Raw genomic sequence first — 17972 nt, forward strand, 5'->3', positions numbered from 1 at the left:
AGAATGAGGAGGAAGAAGAAGAAATTGTTGCTGCCACGTCAAAAAGTTAACGGGGTTAAGTATCACATCAGCAAAAAATAATAGGAGATAATGGTGGGATCAAAATGAAAATGAATTAAAATTTTAATGACTGTATTATAAGTTTCAAAAGTTAGGTGACCAAAATGCAAGCGTCCAAAAAGTTCAGAGACTATTTATATATTTTACCCTAAAAATTATCAATCTTGTAATTTACTCAAATTTTACTTTATTAATATAATTTCTAAATAGTTAGAACTGACGAGAACATTACATATATCTATAGTGTTCCTTAATCATTGATAATCCACATAAATCATATCGATGTAGTTGTCTAAACACGAAATTTCTAAGAAGAATAACACTCTATTTTATCATTAAAATTGTTTGATCAATTATGATAATTAAATTTAAATAATAAAATTTGATAAACTAGATAATAAATGAGTAAAAAATTCAAATTCTAATTAGATACCTATAATCAACATCAGGGACTAAAATATGTATTAACCCTAAAACTAGGACCCGAAACTAAATTAACTCTTTGTCTTTATATGCTGTTAGTTAATTTCATCTCAGACAAACGTTGTTGATTTATATAATAAAAGAAGAAGAAAATAAATTCCAACAGAGCTTCATTGATAAGGGACAGAGATAACATAATTAAAAAGAAGAGAAGCTGTACTCTCCAAGCTTGAAACTTTAGTCTTTCTCCCTTTGATCGAAACCTGAGGATTGTTTCTTTTGTTCTTCTAATCGTTTTGTCTGGTAAGTAAATTTCCCTTCTTTTTAATTGAAGAAATCAAAGCTTTGATTTCTGGGTTATTGTTATTTTCTGATGTTTTAATTTGGGTATCGATTATAATGACTTTTTTTATTTATCTTTTGTCTCTTTAGTTCAATGGGGTGTTTTCGTTTTGGTTAAATTGCAGATATTTGTGCTTGTTTATTTGATTTTCCCCCCTTTTACTACAAAAATGAACCCTAGAATTCATTGAATTATCCTGGAAATTCATGTGGAAATTGATTTGGTATAAGTTGAAGGTTTGTTCATACAGTGAGAAGCCGTACGAGCTTAGTGATTGGTTTTTTTGTGAAATCAAAATCTGCACTTTGTGGTCAAAATTAGGTTTGGGGATTAGGGTTCTAGGGTTCAATGAAGAAGGTGTGTGGTGATGATTATTGCGCAAATTGGGGATCGACTTTATTGTAGTTGTTTCTGTTTACACCACATTCTTATGGATTGCAGTGGAAATTAAGACGATAACAAATTTGGTTCATTGATTGTAGAAAGGAAATTTGCCATTTAGATCGTTTTTTATCCGAATTTGGATGAGTGTCGGATATGGTATGCATCCGACATGAGTTGAGCTTTTATAGGTTTCTTCGTTTAGAGGATCATACTCGTATATATGTTCGATATGTGTTGGATATCGATGTTAGACATGATCAAGTAGCCTAGTTTTTCTCTTTTAAAACATCCGTTTCCCGACGTGCATTTCGATTTGTGATTTTTGACTAACTTCAGTGATGAACCGCGGTTCACCTTCAACAAGATGAATGGTTTCTCCGCTGTGGACGGCTTTGTGGAGATAACTGAATCCTTAGCAGAGATGATCAAGTTCGTGGCGAATGAACCCTCGGTCGGACTTTTCTACATTCAACAGCACACCGAGAATGCCATTCCGAACGTAGTTAATCTCCATGATCATGTTGCAGAGAAGTCTCATGAAGCAACATTACACACCGAGGACTTGGAAGACTCTATCACCATGGTGAGATCGATGAAGGAATGCGGTTTCCCAATTGCGGATGAGATGATTAAGGACATTAAGAGCTCGTTAACATTAATGTCCACAAAACAACCAAAGAGAGGTTTGATCCACAGTTCTACTTCAAGCTTTCAGATGGGAAGAACCAACACTTGGGGACCAATGTCATGGGGTCCCGGTTCCGGAAATGCTCAGTTTGGCGGCAATAACTATTTTTCAACTGTAATCAAGTCCGCGAAACAAAAGGCGAGCAATTTTAAGTGGTCGCAACTTGATTCCGAGGAGCAGACGGAAACCGAACCCCAGAAGCTGCCTCTGCAACCAGATCCACCGTTATCGGTTGCATCTACCAGCACCAGTACAATTCCAGATACAGAAGCTGATGAGCTACCCGCATCGAGTCAAATGGCCGATGAAGTCAACGAAGGAGACGAAAAGGAAGAAGCCAAAGACGACGTCGAACTTCCGCATGACAAATTATCATTCTTGTCCGAAAACTATAAGGATTTCAAGGCTGACAAAGAGGCTAAATTAGAACAATGGTTGCAAGGGACTGAAGACAAAAATGGATGAAAGCAAGTGAGCTGGGGAAGTAGTGTTTTTCTGATATATACATATGGATTGGTGTGATTCATGTATGTTAGGACTCATTATGAGACAATATTGTAAAGTTAAGATTTAATGATTATTTTATAATAATATTTCAATAAATTTAATGATTATTTTATAATAATTTAATAAAATTAACGATTATTTTATAATTATTGACAATGAACTTTATAAAATATCTTTTAAACATTTTTGATCCATTCTCATCTAAGAAAGTAATTGAGTCGAGTCGAGTTTAATTGAATAATGATAAATTTAATTAAATATTTTGATAGTTTTATGATTTAGTCCTTAATTTCATTATTTCTTCGATTCCTCCTTCATTTTAAGTCTATATTTTTCTAGATTTGAATCACATGTTGCTAAACCATAGTAGAATGCATGTGTACTTTCAATTCCTCTTTTTGATAATAATTTTTTTATTTTTCAATTTAGTCCTTCAATTTTTCATAATCTCTTTATTTCTTCAATTCGTCATTTATTTTAAGTCCATTTGTTTTACCAAATTTGAGTCACATGATCCTAAACCATAGTAGAATACATGTGTACTTTCAATTCCTCTTTTTGATAACAAATTTTTATTTTTCAATTTAGTCCTTCAATTTTTCATAATCTCTTGTTCCTTCAATTTGTAATTTAGTTTATGTCCCCTTTTTTTTACCAAATTTGAACCACATGCTCATATACGACAATATGATACTTATATAACTTCAATTGTTATTTTTTTTTTACTAAATATGTACTCTCTTTTTTATTTAGTCCCTTAACCATGCATTGTACTCAATTTAATCTTTTGACTACATGTGTTTGCAAATTTTTTCTTCTCATCAATTCCTTGACTCATTTATACTCTCGTTAATATTTTACCCTCAAAATAATTTCTTTAAAATATAGTATTATGAATATATTTCATAATTTTAGATTGTATATGATATATTAAAAGCATTATAATATGAAAGAATAATATATATATATATATATATATATATATATATATATTATGGTTAGATAAAGTCAAAAAAATTAGAACAAATTATTGCCATAATAATATAAATAATTATAATAAAATTATCATAGAAACTCGAATAAAAAAATTCAAGTTAAGTTCGAGTTGTAAAATACGACTCATCAACTAAATAACTTGAAATTTTTTGACTCGACTAAACTCGACTCGATCGAATGCTCACCCGTATTGTCGAGTGATCCAAATTCTTCCAAAAGATAATGTATCAAACATCTTATCTTAACAAATAATTTCTCAAGTAAATGAATTAATTTTTTTCCAACACACTATCTAAATAATTTACTTTTCAAATTTGAATATATTCACAATATTATTGTCACACTTTTTTTTATCTATAATCTTATATTGGAGCGAGCAAAACTCTAATCGACTCAAAAAATTAATTTTTCTGACTCGATTGCAATCGATTTCAAGTTGTAATTTCATAAACTCGATTCAAAATTTTTTTAATTTCAAATCGAGTTGTAAAATACAACTCGAATAACTCAAAATTTTAGTAATTAGTGGATTGATTTTCAAGTTTAAGTCGAGTCTCTTGATTTTATGATATATGTATATCATATATGAAAAAATATTAAAAAAACATATATATTGTATTATATGATTATAAAAATTATTTAAATTGAATATCATAATATTATAAGTATTTATAAATAAATTTAAACAGACATTCGAATATTCAACTCAACTCAGATCTTATAAATTAGATTCGACTCGAAAAATTTTTCATTTGATTCGATCGAACGCTCACCGTTTCAACTATTCACTGAAGAAGGCCTCGTTTTGTGTTCCTCCTGTATTTTATCCCTCTCCTCCTCCGGTGCCTGACCCAGCTCTTTCTTTCCTTCAAGTTTCCGACGCGCCAGTAAATTAAGGTGAAATCTCGAAACCCTAAACTTAATTTGAGGATTAATTTTTACTTTGATTCATGGGATTCTTTGTTTTGGCTCGCTGTGTTATCTGGTACTCTGCTACAATTTGATTTCTTGTTTTCGATTCTACTGCTTTGATTCGCTGTTTTCGATTCTACTGCTTGTTACTCTTGTCACTTTCAAGATGTTAATTTAAATTTCTGATCTTTAATGTTCATCTGATTTATGTGATTGTAATTTATGTTCTAGTGTTTCATGATTCCTCGTATCTAGTAGATATTAATGCTGTACTCGAGCATTTGAATCGATTGTTGGGTGTATGACCCATGCTCATGCATGTTATTATCTTCGATTGATTTGAAAATAGACAGCTGAGAAGCCGAAGTCGAGGGGGGAATTATCGATTATATCGATGCATTTGACCTAATTTGAATATCTGATCTGAAGTTTTCATCTGATTATGTACTTTTAAATTATAATCATGTTCAAGCATTACATGAAACAAGGTTACTTGCTGAACTTGTGTATCTGGTCTATGATCGGTGCTCAAAGCACAAGATTTGAATTAGCCATTCCTCGAATCGAAAACAGACACTAATGGTGGTTCGAAATCGATTCCGTTTTGTAGTGTCAACAGGGTTCAATTTGTGATAAATCCAGTGCTGCCTTCCATTTGTTAACATGATGGATGTGAAAGTTAAGGAAGATAAATATTCCTGCCACCACGCCGGTCGGCAAAGACGGATCGTCCATTCAGATAAAGGTGCTGTTCTTCGCCAAAGCTCGAGATATAACCGGGTTGACGGAGCTATCGATGGAGGTTCCATCCGGTAGTACTACACAAGATTGTCTAAACAAGCTCGTTTCGAAGTTCCCGAACTTGGACGAGATGCGGAACTGCATTGTTCTTGCTCTCAATGAAGAATATACAACCGATTCTGCTGTTGTTAAAGACAAAGATGAATTGGCCATTATTCCTCCGATAAGCGGCGGGTAAGCAGTTTCCGTTTCACGTTTTCAAAGGCACTCGAAGAATAAAACACAAACTTCAACTGTATAATGTGCACTTGAATCTGCAATATTTCGATCTTTATGTTTTAATGTTTCGATGTTACTGCAATCGTAATGTTAATCGAATGTTCGCTTTATTTAAAATATTTGTGTCCGACATTCGTGCTCGACATTTATGTTATTTGAACTCGAGTGTGAGTGTGAGTGTTTAGACATGAGAATGTGCCCGATATAAATGTGTCACATTCTTATATCTGAACTCTCTCATAAACTTCAAATCCGATTAAATCTTAAATCATAAACAACAGTTGTTTTCTATTAAACCCAAAGCTCCTTTTGACGGAACCCTGAACCTTAACTCATTTGAAATCCCATCCAACAATCAAATTTAGAAGACTACGTTTATTTGTAACCTTGATGACCTTTCTTGCTATGTACCATCGGATTAAATTTGGATGCGCGATTTTATGTTTGTGGATAGTTTCTCACGACGTTTGACTCTGATTTACGATTCTTGGTGGTTTTTCAATAGCTTAATTCGCTTTTTGTGGTTGGTTTGTGAATGCAGTCAAATTTGTTCGTATATATTTTTTGTCCAAGTCATTTGGTTGAGTTTTTAACCTTTTTTATGTATATAATATAAAGTGGGTAGTTTCAATGTTATAGGAAAATTCTCAAATTATGTATTTATTTTACGATGATAGTTATAAACCCTCATTCTAATTTTGAATATTTTCATTTTTTAATAATACTAGCGGCAACTATTCAAAAAAAAGGCTAAAAGTAAAAATTTGAGTCCATATATAATATTCTTCCATTTGACATAAATTTCATCAAAAAATTGGTCTTTTAAGTATTCAATAACATCAATTTTGATTTAAAGTTAAATGTCCGTTGAAACCAGATTTTTAACAACTTCAATTCTATTGTAATATCAGTTGAAACATCGTTAAATTGATCGAGAATTATTCCTCTAAAACTGAATTTTTTCCCAATAAAACTCATTTTATATGTTTCCAACATCGTTAACAAAATTTACATAAAAAATTATTTCAAAACTTAATAACTCAAATTATAAATATTATAACACTTATTAGAAATCTGAGAGCGAAAAAATAATTAAAAGCGATATCAACATGAAATATATTACATCTAAAATATAAAATTTAACGTGAGTTATTCTTATCTACATTTTCAGATGAGAGAAACAACAATACACTATTAACGTAGGAATGACGTAAAACACAAATACATAACATTTTCTTATATTTTTAAAACATAATTAATTTAGTAAGATGATGCATTAAGCTCGAATAAAAATTCGAATTAATATATCAATAGATCGTACTCTAATAATTATAAAAAAGAAAGAAAAAAAACATAAAACGATAAAATGTCAAGAGATCTGTTTAAGATTCTAATATTAGAGTTTCAACATGTAGGGAAAACTCAGAAATAAAACCAACAAATCCGGGGGAACTCAAAGATATAAAAAGAATTGAATTGCTCGCAAATTTCAGAAGCCCCTCTGGTTTTCTCCCAATTTTGATTCTCTGATTCCATTTATTGGGATCAGAGGATCATCTTCGATGTTCTCCTCAAATTCAAAAAGAAAATGCAGCGAAAACAGTCGCCATGCAATAAACGTTCTTCGTTGAAGAACCAACTTCTTGAAGATTGTATTTCTTTTTTAGTGATTTAAAGCAATGGGTGCTCCTCAGAATCAAGCAACAATGGAGGGTTGGTTATATACAATACGTTTTAATCGAATTGGCTAACAGTTCTCTCGCAAACGTTATTTCATTCTTCGTAACAACGTTCTCAAGAGCTACAAAGGAATCCCCAATTATGAGAAAGAGGTAACCCCTTTTTTAATTGATCCCTTTTGTTGTTCATTTTCATTTATTTTGGTTGAGTTATGGATTCTTTTATATGTTTTGGTTGAATAGAACCCATTTTGGAGAATGGAACAAATGTTGTGTTCTTTTGCTGCTTTTATGATGATGTGTTCTTGGTTTTATGAGAATCATGGTTTTCTGGGTTTGACTGAGGCAAATGCATATATGTAATAAGTATGTTCATTTGATCATGTTTATACAATTGCATATACATATATGTTTGCATGTTTTTATGTATAGTTTTCTGGATTTTATCTTTTTCTCTCACTGGTTGATTTCTGAACACGTAATCAATTCATTCAGAATTCACTTTATGATCACATAAACGAACTTAAATCCTATGTTCATTTAATCACATCAAATGTGTATGTGTGTATATATATATATATTGTCACGGGCCGTGATTTTTAGATTCGGAATATTGGCGCAAGTGTCTGATAAAGAGATTTTATGTAGAGTGTGGGTTTGCCTAAACCACCAGACTTGGTCCATCACTTGGAGAATGTTGTGAAGCCCGTTCACATTGGCTGTGCAGAAAAGGAAAGTGGCATCAAATCCGAAAATGATTACATGAGCTCGGTAAATATAGCAAGAGACAACAAATCAGGAAGATATTGTGAGTGAATCTTACCATATCCTATGTGAACACCTATCCAATGAAAGAATCCTACTAATGGATGTAATTAGATAGGATTGGGTAGGGTTTCCTTGATTTAGGAGATTTTGTATTAATTGGACTGATCTTAATCGTTGAGTAAATCGATCTAGGCAATTGATTGAGAGGAATCTCAACTATAAATAGAGAACCTCTCCTCCTCATCTGTAACCATCCATTCCTTCATTTATTCTTCCATTCTCTTGGGAGATTGTAATAAAACTTTGAGATATTTACTCTAGTTTCAGTGTTCTTTGTTCTTTATTCTCTTTTGTGTTGTTGTCTCTCTTGGTGGCCAGGAGTAGTCACACTTGTGTTTGCACTTCTACACCATAGTCCAACCTTGGTGGCTTGGAGTAACTATGTTGGTGTTAAAGCTTCCGCATCCTAGAAGCCTTAAGGGTTTGATTCCAACCATAGTGAGTTTGCATGCTCACTAGGCTTGGGTAAGACATACTTAGTCGCAGAGAAAACTCAGAAATGTGAAGAAGCGTCTAAGGCCGCACGTTCCGTCAGACTTTAACTCTGGATTTCAACCTAAGTGATTGGTTTTGAAAACCAAGTTGAACCCAATGTTCATTTGATCATTTTTATGCACATACATATATGTTTGTATATATTAATCTTCTGGGTTTCATTTTTCTGAATGGTTGGTTTTTGTTATCAATAGCCAATATTTCTGTTAATGGTTTTGCTTATTATCACATTTTCATTCTAGTAGTTGGAAAAGAAGAAGAATCCAAATTTTATATCTTATGTCTGGTTTTACGTGACCATATGAAACAAACAATAAAACCAATCATTGATGGAGTAGTAGTAAGGTAGATGGCTTTGAGTTCATTTGGTAACTGAAATTAAGACCTTTCTCTTTAAATAAATAATAAATATAGGGAATAAAGAATTGTATCGTGATAAATCACTATTTTAGAAATGAATTCATCCTGATACGTGTACTCGTCGTAAGGAATAAGCGTCTCCTGAGGTTAGTATGGTCTCTTTAAGAATTTGTACACCTGGAAACTGGAACAGACTTTGACAATACTGCTATAACAAAGGATTTATAGGAAGATGAAGGAGCATAAAGATTCCAAATAACATTGTGAAATGATTAATGCTCAATTTCAAGTACCACTGCCTAACATTTTTCACCACATTCGTGATTATGTAGCTTCCTATATAGATTAACCAGAAATCTACCTATTACGGTCGCATTTAGTAACAGCAGTTGTATCAAGGTGTAATAAATCCGAAACCGTTCTTTTGCAGGAGTCTGTTCGAAGTGATGTAATCAATTCGAGTATTCGGGTTACGGACAATGGAAGGGCGAGCATTAACAGGAAGGTATGATTAGCAAATAATGTTTCCTTTTGATGCTGCAATGTCGATATTTAACGCTCACGATGTGTTCGCCACTTGCAGGTTTGCTTCGTTTTCACTCTTTACAGTACTTCATATGATAATGATCAGCTTAAGGCAAGTAAAACTGTGAGCTGTGTCGATTTTGATGTTGAACGTATTACCTATGTTGCTCCGACTCTTCATTTTTCTTTAACCATGTTCAAAAGCCCGTGATACATGAAAAAACATAGAACGAATTGAATATATCTATGTCGGAATCCGTATCACACATGCGCAGTCGAGTTCGAGTAACATATCTTGTTAGCAAGCAATTTCTAACATCGAAACATTACAGTTAGGTGCAACTAGCTCAGAGGAAGCAGCAAGGTGGATTCATTGGTTGAAGGATGCTTCTGACTTTTTCATCGTTACCTTATACTATATAATATTTTCTTCAGGACTCTCCATGTCGTTCAAAGAATGTTTCACCTTCTCCCAAGAACATATGGTCATCTTTGAGGTAATTACAGTTGATAATCTCCCGATTTGTTCTGAAATGCTTGTTTGCTTTAATGATCTATATTCCTGCACGAAAAGATCGGCTAATGCGAAGAGCAAAGATAACAAAGTCTCTGTCCATTGGCCATTCCACTCATCCGTTAATGCCGATGCAATGACATCCGATGTTGTTGCACCCTCACCTTGGAAGATATTTGGTTGTCAGAACGGTACGGATTTGAGTTCATAATCACGTTTTCATGTTCACGAACGCGATGCATCGTTGAAGAAATGTGTCGCAGGGTTACGGCTTTTCAAATAAGCGAAAGATGTGAATTCTCGTGGAAAGGTAGGTTGCTTTTGAACATCATTCATGAATGTTGTACTCGATATTTTTCGTTTTCTTTCGGCTTAAGAAACTTCTTGTTCTTAGCGTTGGGATGATATTCCGGCAAATGGCTGTCGGTGTGGTCGATGGGACCTCGGACTAGTTTTCCCTTTTCCATTGATGTAAAATGTTTTATTGCACTTTCGGATTCGCAGCCTTACGAGAGCTGTTCAAAGCGAAACAAGGAAACTATTTTCCTGAATGCTTGTCTATGGAGTGGACATGTGATAAAATTTGACTCAAACCGAAAAAGATGTTAAGATCGAGGACGTTGCTCTAAAGGATGATGAGGGGCAGAAAACACCGCTCGGACTCGTTAGTCTATTAGGCCTGAACGAAGAAGCGGATGAGTTCTTTGATGTTCCGGAAGCAGATGAATTCACAGATTATGATCGCTTGGACAGTGAGTGGTCTCCTGGACCAAGTTCGCCAGTACTTTCTTAATCCCTCATATTAGGTTCTCGGTTTTCCGATTCGTACCGATTTCAATCAGATCATTAACTGTGTTTTATTTCATCATAATCGAACATGCAGAGCAAATCACTGCCGAAATCAACATCAGCAAGCCATTTAGTGAGAAAATTGCAGAATTTTGCAAGTGAGTTCGACTGGACTAACCAAAGTTGTCGAGATAATCAATGGATTGAATGCATAGCTTAGGCATTTCTAAACTATTATTCATGCTGCAGATCAAAAGAAGGAATGAGTATCAAGAGGTGGCTCGGGACGACTGCAGAGTCTTCTCCTACAGAACCTCTCTCCAAAAGGACCCGACTTGTGCTTTACCGTGCAGTTGGTCGGCCGGCGATCCTTCTTCGTTTTTGATACGTGGTAAAACTTACCTGCAAGACAACAGAATGGTATTCATTCACTTGCATATGATATGCCACCAAGAATGCATATATACATCTATGCATGCATGTGTCCAGCTCTTCATTTTTCTTGAAGTACAAGCATTCGACACATATTTAGACATGAGTATGAAGAAATAACCCTCTTCTCCTCCAAATACATTAATAAACTTGGAAAACGTTGAACAAATTCATTTCAACACATACTAGTATTCGATACTCGTACTCGAATCCTAGTAACATATCTAGAAAGCTGGCTTCTTCTGTCTTCATTTCTGAACTTGTACTCTTCGTGGTAGATCAAGGCAAATGGAACGCTGATGCAAATGGTTGGGGCAGACTGATTAATATCTGACAAACGAGAAAATGATATGGGCAGCCGAGTCGGTGGCATTGTTCAGGTCGGTTTATTTTCCGATTTCTAACGCTCAAGTCCATGTTATTAAACATGTATGATGGAAAAATAAACTTCGTTGAAATATTTTCATGCAGAAATACGCAGAACGTGGTGGACCAGAGTTTTTCTTTATCATCAACATGCAGGTGCGTTCGATTTTTACATTTTTTTTCAATTACTTCATACGGATTTTGTCAACGATCATGTGATATGCTCCCAATTATTATACATCAGATTCCCGGATCGCCGACGTATACACTAGCACTGTACTACATGATAAAAACCCCCATTGAGGATCACCCATTGCTGTACAAGTTTGTCGATGGAGATGATGCCTATAGAAACACGAGATTTAAGCTCATACCATATATTTCTAAGGTATGCAAAACTTCAAAATTAAGCTTTCAAGTTTCCTACATAGCCAGTTAGTGTCATCTCCGACATTCTTGAGACATAAACGGAAACTCAAGCAAATGCTGTTCCTCCCTCCGAGACGACTCTGTAGCCAGTTTTTTTTTAAATGTGTAAACGACCTGAAAAAATAATCAAGCACAGATGTCTCGTCTATTCCCCTAGGCTTTTTACTCTGTTTTAGTGAATAATCTTCTTCAGGGATCATGGATAGTCAAACAAAGTGTTGGAAAGAAAGCTTGCTTACTCGGTCAAGCTCTCGATACTCGATACTTTCGTGGGAAAAATTACTTGGAGGTAAATTTCCGATTCGGAAAATCCTCGAATCAAGTACGACACTACATGAACGATGATTGTGTCATTGTCTTAGTTGCTGATATTGCAAATTACTTGGCTCTGCAAAAACGAATGCATTTTTTAGTTCTCTGTTTTTCCAGTCTTCGATTTGTTATTGTGTTGCCGTACTGAAACATATTTAAATTTCAGGCAGAAATCGATATAGGGTCTTCGACAGTGGCACGGGGCATAGCTAATCTTGTCCTCGGATATCTGAACAATTTGGTTGTAGAAATGGCGTTTATAATACAGGTAAGACTTCTGTAAGTGAAGTTTCCTCCATGTCTTTGCATGTGGACTTTACTTGAGTAGCAAGCAACTAAAGAACAATGAGACAATTAGCTTGCATGTTGCTATTATTCTGATTAATTTGCTTCAACTCATTGTTTTCTCATTAAATTTAACGTTCACAGTCGAGTCCGAGTAACATAGATTTGTTTGTCGAGTCCGACTAATAGATTTGTTTGATTGCGTTGATTACACACTCGAATCCGAGTAATATAGATTTGTTTGATGGTGTTGATTACAATCCAAACTACTTTTTCAGGGTAATACACAGGAGGAGTTACCGGAATCCCTACTTGGAACATGCAGGCTAAACCATCTCGATCTAAACTACTTTTTCAGGGCAATACACAGGAGGAGTTACCGGAATCCCTGCTTGGAACATGCAGGCTAAATCATCTCGATCTATCGAAGGCTCCCGTAGCGGTGCCATGATCTACAGAGAGGTTGAATCGAACAGGCACAATTGTATAGATTCTTTTAAATTTTGATTAACATTCAATCAACTTGAAAGTGAAAACATGAATCCATTGAATTGATAATTTGGTAGTGTTTTATATATTTCATTCCATGTATTTTAAAGCCTTGTAATGTAATTCTTTCACATCCATTATCATCTGGATAAATTTTATATTTTATTACAAGTACTCCTAACAAAATCTCTTTGGAGTTTGAAAACATGAAAAATCCGTCGGGAAAAAAGTATTTTTACCGACGGTTTCTGAAGAAATATTTCGTCGGTAAAAAGCGTTTCATAATTCATACACACATACTGAATTTAACAAAAACTTTTTTCTAAAGAAAAACCCAGAGTTCATGAACTTATTCTTCCATTAACAGTACTTAAAAGAGGCGAATCCCACCATCCACGATTATATTACATCCATACATGAAAATCAAAGCTTTGTTCAATCAAAGACCGTAGAGATAACATAAAATAGAAACCCTGATAATCATAATCTTTTAATTGTAGTAAAGTTCGAGGCCCATACCATCATGAATCTCGTAATCCTTGAGGGTGATATGATCCTTGTAGACCGTGTACCACTTCTGGATACGGATCTTGTCGGCTCGGGTTCCGGTTTGCGCCGCCACCAGCTTCTTGAGGTCTCCGATGGTGTCGTCGTCGTTGCACTTCACGCGCACCTTCTTGCCCAGACGATCGTTCAACACCACCTCGATCATCTTCGGTTTTTTTTTTGTCGAAAGAAGAACTTCAGAGAAAACCCTAATTCCCAAATTCGCTAAAACCGGAGAAACAATGAGAGAATCGATGTGTGGGGTGTGGTCCGTGTGGATTTTTATTAGAGAATTTTTTTAGGGCTATTATTGACTTTTGGTTTCTTAAATGTCGTTTCGTGCGTTTTACCAGTTTAACCTTTTTAAAATGGATTAATTCCCTCTTACCACCTATACTCATAAAATTTATTCGTTTTACATAGTATAATCGGATTTTATCTCATATTTATATTCATAAATTGAATTAGTTGATTAAGATTACATCGATTACACTCACACCAACCGGAATTAAATAAAAAAAGTGAACGTATCGAAACTTTATTTTAAGTTGTAAATTTGGGTGTGAGATGTCACATTATAGAATTGGCCATTAGATCTTATATCACCCATATTCCATGGAAAGGATGAATTCAAAGCAAAATTTTAGAATCAACATTTCAGAATGGGTAAATATCTAAATTCGATTCTAAAATGATCCGAGTTCGAATAACATAATTTATATGTTTATTAACACGAACAAGCGGCATCTAATTGTGATTTTTTATCCTTTAAGTACTAAATTGCAAAAAGATGTGGAAATCAGGGACCAGTTTGTAATTAACCCCATGAAAAACTTTTGTATGTATCATACTAATCTCATTTTCAACTTCTAACTCTACTTTCTGTTAGATTTTCCCGGAAAAATTATAAGAAAAAACCAGCATTTTCTAGGAAAAGTAACGAAATGGAACAAATTCTGAATATGATTGAAGTTGATAGTTCTGATAATAAGATCAAAGTTTCCATAACCGAATCAACAATGATGCAGATTCTTCACAGATCAATGGACAAAGCATACCAGAAAGTAAAATCGAAAAAGGATGTTCTTGAATGTTTGAACGAGATTTCGAAATTCTACGAACTCGCCATGCTGCAATTAGAAGGCTGTTTGAATTTTGTCCAAGAAGAAAGGGGCAACTATGATTTCGAAATCAGTCACGATTTTTTGTTCAAGGACTTGATGGAGATCAAGGATCGGCTTCAACGACGACTCAAGGAAGCCGAATTGGCAATCTCGGATAAGGATAACGAGTTATCGGAGAGATCGGGGAATGAAATGAAGCTCAAGAAGGCATTGAAGATGAGTGAAAAGAGAATGAATTCATTGTATGTTGATCTTAAGGAACATATGAAAATCGAGGGTTTCGATGAGTTGTTTCTTGGGAGCCAAGTCAGCTTCGAAACCAGGGACCGGGAAGACGAATTTTGTGAGTTGAAGTATTCGGTTGATCAGCAAGTATGGAACAATAAACAACAGCTCAAACCAAGTTATCAAATCCAAGATGAAGAGAGAAATCAAGTGATCAAAACCAAGAAAATCCAGCAGATGGGATTGGATCTCGGGATTTTGAAGGAGACACTAGATCTTGCCTTTACCAAGAAAATCAAGTGAACAATATTATTATTTTTTTAATAATATTGCTATTATTATCGACTATATTAGATGATTAGTTCAGTATCAAGTTTTTTAATAAGATTAAAGATTTTAAACCTAACATTACGAATGAAACAAATTGAACTGTAAAAATTATTCTCGTAAAGGATTTCTATCGTCTTCGATCTAGGGGTGTTCATTCGGTTAATTCGGTGGCCGAACCGACCGAACTATTATTTTCGAATTAATCGAACTTTTTTTTTTCTTTAACCGTTAACCGAACCGATTTTTTTTTCGAAAATATTACCGAACCGAATAAATTTTGGTTAATTTAGTTAATTTTCGAATTAACCGAAATTTGTTAGAATTTTATAATTTAATATTTTTTTTAATTAAAAAAATAATTTACAATTAATTTAAATAATATCTAATTATAAATAATATCTAATTTAAAATTTTTTAACTCGATTTTAACTTAGCGTCGGAGAACACAATCAGATCATCAGCGAACTGGACGTGGGAAATGCAAAAACTGCTAGAGCCAACCCGAAAACCATTGGTTGAACCCACTTCCGCTGCTTTGAACAGTAAGCCGCTTAACGTTCCTCCCACTATATGGTGAATGAAAGCGGAATACCGATCCTTTAAGTAGATTTTAAATTCTAGAAATATGAATATAATCCAATTTTACACGGTTGTCATTAAATTAAAATAATAAAGGGATTAAATTTATGAAATTTAAACTAGAGGGACTAGTAATATAATTGTACCCGAAAAAGGACTAAAATGAACTCGATACCAAACTGTACCAAGTCTCCCCAAGTCTGAATTACGGACCATAATGTCATCAAAGAAAACTACCACAAATTTTCTTAAGTAAGGTCTAAACAAGTCGTTCATCAAAGCCTAAAAGGTATCTGGCGCATTGGTTAATCTAAAAGGCATTCTTGATCTGTTGCATGCATTATATAGGTTGGACAGGGCCGGTTCTGACTATTTCTAGGCTCGAGGTGAAAATAAAAAAAATGGTCATCAATATAAAAAATTTAAGAAATATGTAATAGGAAAATTTTATTAGATTTTTTTATTAAATTAAAAAAATAATTATTCATTATAATATAAAAGATGTCAAAAAATATATTTAAGAATACAAATACTTATAAAAAATAAATTTTCGATCATTTTTTGATGCAAAACTATTTATGATAGTGGCAACATTAATGTTTTTCAATATATTTTTCTCAATACATAACACAACATTTGAAAATGAAAGAACGATCTTATCTAGAATTTGAAAATATATAAAAATTAAAAGAAAGACTTTAAAAACGTGATCTATCTAGAGTTTTAAGAACAATCTTCAATATGATTCAAGCACCACAATTGATGATGTACAAGTGTGACTTTACGTGTGAGAGAAGTATGATAAATTAAAAATAATAATAATTTTTAGATGAATTGTGAAACATGAAATAGAGAAGCATGCTAATTATACTTAATTTTTTTCCTCTCGATAAGTTTTGAAGAAAAAAATAGCGTTAATAAATTTGTTCATTGATATGAAAAATCGGGAAAGAGATTTGGTGAATTGATGATGAAAATTTGGAAAGATCAAAACTAAAGAGATTCAATTGATTTTTTTTATTTTGGGAAAGAAATATTGAATTAGAATTTTATAGAATAACATATTATTAACGTTAATATAAAATTCAATAATGACAATTGACACTTTAATAAATTCATGGGCCCAATTATTTTATTGGGTAAATTACATGTTTAGTATATAAACTATCATTTTCATCTTGTTTTAGTATCTAAACTTTCAATTTTTTTCAAAATCATACCTAAGCTTTAGTTTTTGCTTCATTTTAAAATCCGTCTTTAAAAACTTTAGTTTCTTTTAATTTTGTTTTAGTACCCATAAAAAATTTAACGTTAAATTTTAAGTTTTTTTTAAAAAATTAGGTACTAAAACAAAGAAAAACTGACAGTTTATGTACTAAACGCATTAAGTTTTTAACGGTAGGGTACTAAAATGAAATGAAAACTAAACATTAGATATGATTTTGAAAAAAATTAAAAGTTTAGGTACTAAAACGGATCAAAACTGATAGTTTATGTGCTAAATGAATAGAATACCCTATTTTGTTTTATAAATTTTGGGTAAATTATGCGTCTAGTACTTAAACTATCAGTTTTGATTCGTTATAGTATCTAAACTTTCATTTTTTTCAAAACATACCTAAAATTTAGTTTTTGTATTTTAGAATCCATCGTAAAAACTTTAGTTTTTGTTACATTTTAGTACATCATCGTTAAAAGCTTTATTTTTTTGTTTCATTTTAGTACCCCGTTCAAAATTTAACGTTAAGTTTTGATTTTTTTTTGAAAATTTAGATACTAAAATGGACCGAAACTGAAAGCTTAGATACTAAACATGTTAATTTTTTTAATGACGAGTTACTAAAATAAAATGAAAAGTAAATATTAGGTATGATTTTGAAAAAAAAATTAAAAAATTAAAAAATTAAATACTAAAACAAATTAAAACGGATAGTTTATATACTAAATCTGTAATTTACCCTTGAAAGTTTCGGTCTACCTATTAAAATAGTACGTCTCAAGCAGCATTAAATACAGAGTAGCATCATTGGACATGTGTTATTAAAATAATATTGCTATTATTATCGACTATATTAGATGATTAGTTCAGTATCAAGTTTTTTAATAAGATTAAAGATTTTAAACCTAACATTACGAATGAAACAAATTGAACTGTAAAAATTATTCTCGTAAAGGATTTCTATCGTCTTCGATCTAGGGGTGTTCATTCGGTTAATTCGGTGGCCGAACCGACCGAACTATTATTTTCGAATTAATCGAACTTTTTTTTTTCTTTAACCGTTAACCGAACCGATTTTTTTTTCGAAAATATTACCGAACCGAATAAATTTTG

The 17972-nt window shown here is 33.0% G+C and overlaps 2 protein-coding genes, 1 long non-coding RNA gene and 2 pseudogenes across 3 annotated transcripts; 4 read left to right on the forward strand and 1 right to left on the reverse strand.

Moving 5' to 3' along the window:
* Positions 1 to 645: 645 nt before the first annotated feature.
* LOC120151768 lies at positions 646 to 2497 on the forward strand. Its single transcript, XM_039164131.1, has 2 exons — positions 646 to 786; positions 1547 to 2497. The coding sequence occupies exon 2, from the start codon at positions 1575 to 1577 to the stop codon at positions 2361 to 2363; it is 789 nt and encodes a 262-aa protein (XP_039020062.1). The 5' UTR covers positions 646 to 786; positions 1547 to 1574; the 3' UTR covers positions 2364 to 2497.
* Positions 2498 to 4163: 1666 nt separating this feature from the next.
* On the forward strand, positions 4164 to 5356 carry LOC120151769 (annotated as a pseudogene).
* Positions 5357 to 7139: 1783 nt separating this feature from the next.
* Positions 7140 to 9386, forward strand: LOC120151771. Its single transcript, XR_005518645.1, has 3 exons — positions 7140 to 7165; positions 9126 to 9200; positions 9279 to 9386. It is a non-coding gene; the product is annotated as an uncharacterized LOC120151771 (long non-coding RNA).
* Positions 9387 to 9560: 174 nt separating this feature from the next.
* LOC120151807 lies at positions 9561 to 12850 on the forward strand (annotated as a pseudogene).
* A 472-nt stretch (positions 12851 to 13322) lies between these two features.
* LOC120151770 (ubiquitin-like protein 5) lies at positions 13323 to 13659 on the reverse strand. Its single transcript, XM_039164132.1, has one exon. The coding sequence runs from the start codon at positions 13546 to 13548 to the stop codon at positions 13327 to 13329; it is 222 nt and encodes a 73-aa protein (XP_039020063.1). The 5' UTR covers positions 13549 to 13659; the 3' UTR covers positions 13323 to 13326.
* Positions 13660 to 17972: the final 4313 nt, after the last annotated feature.

This window comes from Hibiscus syriacus, unplaced genomic scaffold (genome assembly GCF_006381635.1).
Source record: "Hibiscus syriacus cultivar Baekdansim isolate YM2019G1 unplaced genomic scaffold, ASM638163v2 tig00111069_pilon, whole genome shotgun sequence".
NCBI classification, from domain to species: domain Eukaryota; kingdom Viridiplantae; phylum Streptophyta; class Magnoliopsida; order Malvales; family Malvaceae; genus Hibiscus; species Hibiscus syriacus.

Coding starts and splice junctions, on each gene's coding strand:
- LOC120151768 (XM_039164131.1), top strand. CDS start 1,575: ATGAATGGTTTCTCCGCTGTGGACGGCTTTGTGGAGATAACTGAATCC.
- LOC120151770 (XM_039164132.1), bottom strand. CDS start 13,548: ATGATCGAGGTGGTGTTGAACGATCGTCTGGGCAAGAAGGTGCGCGTG.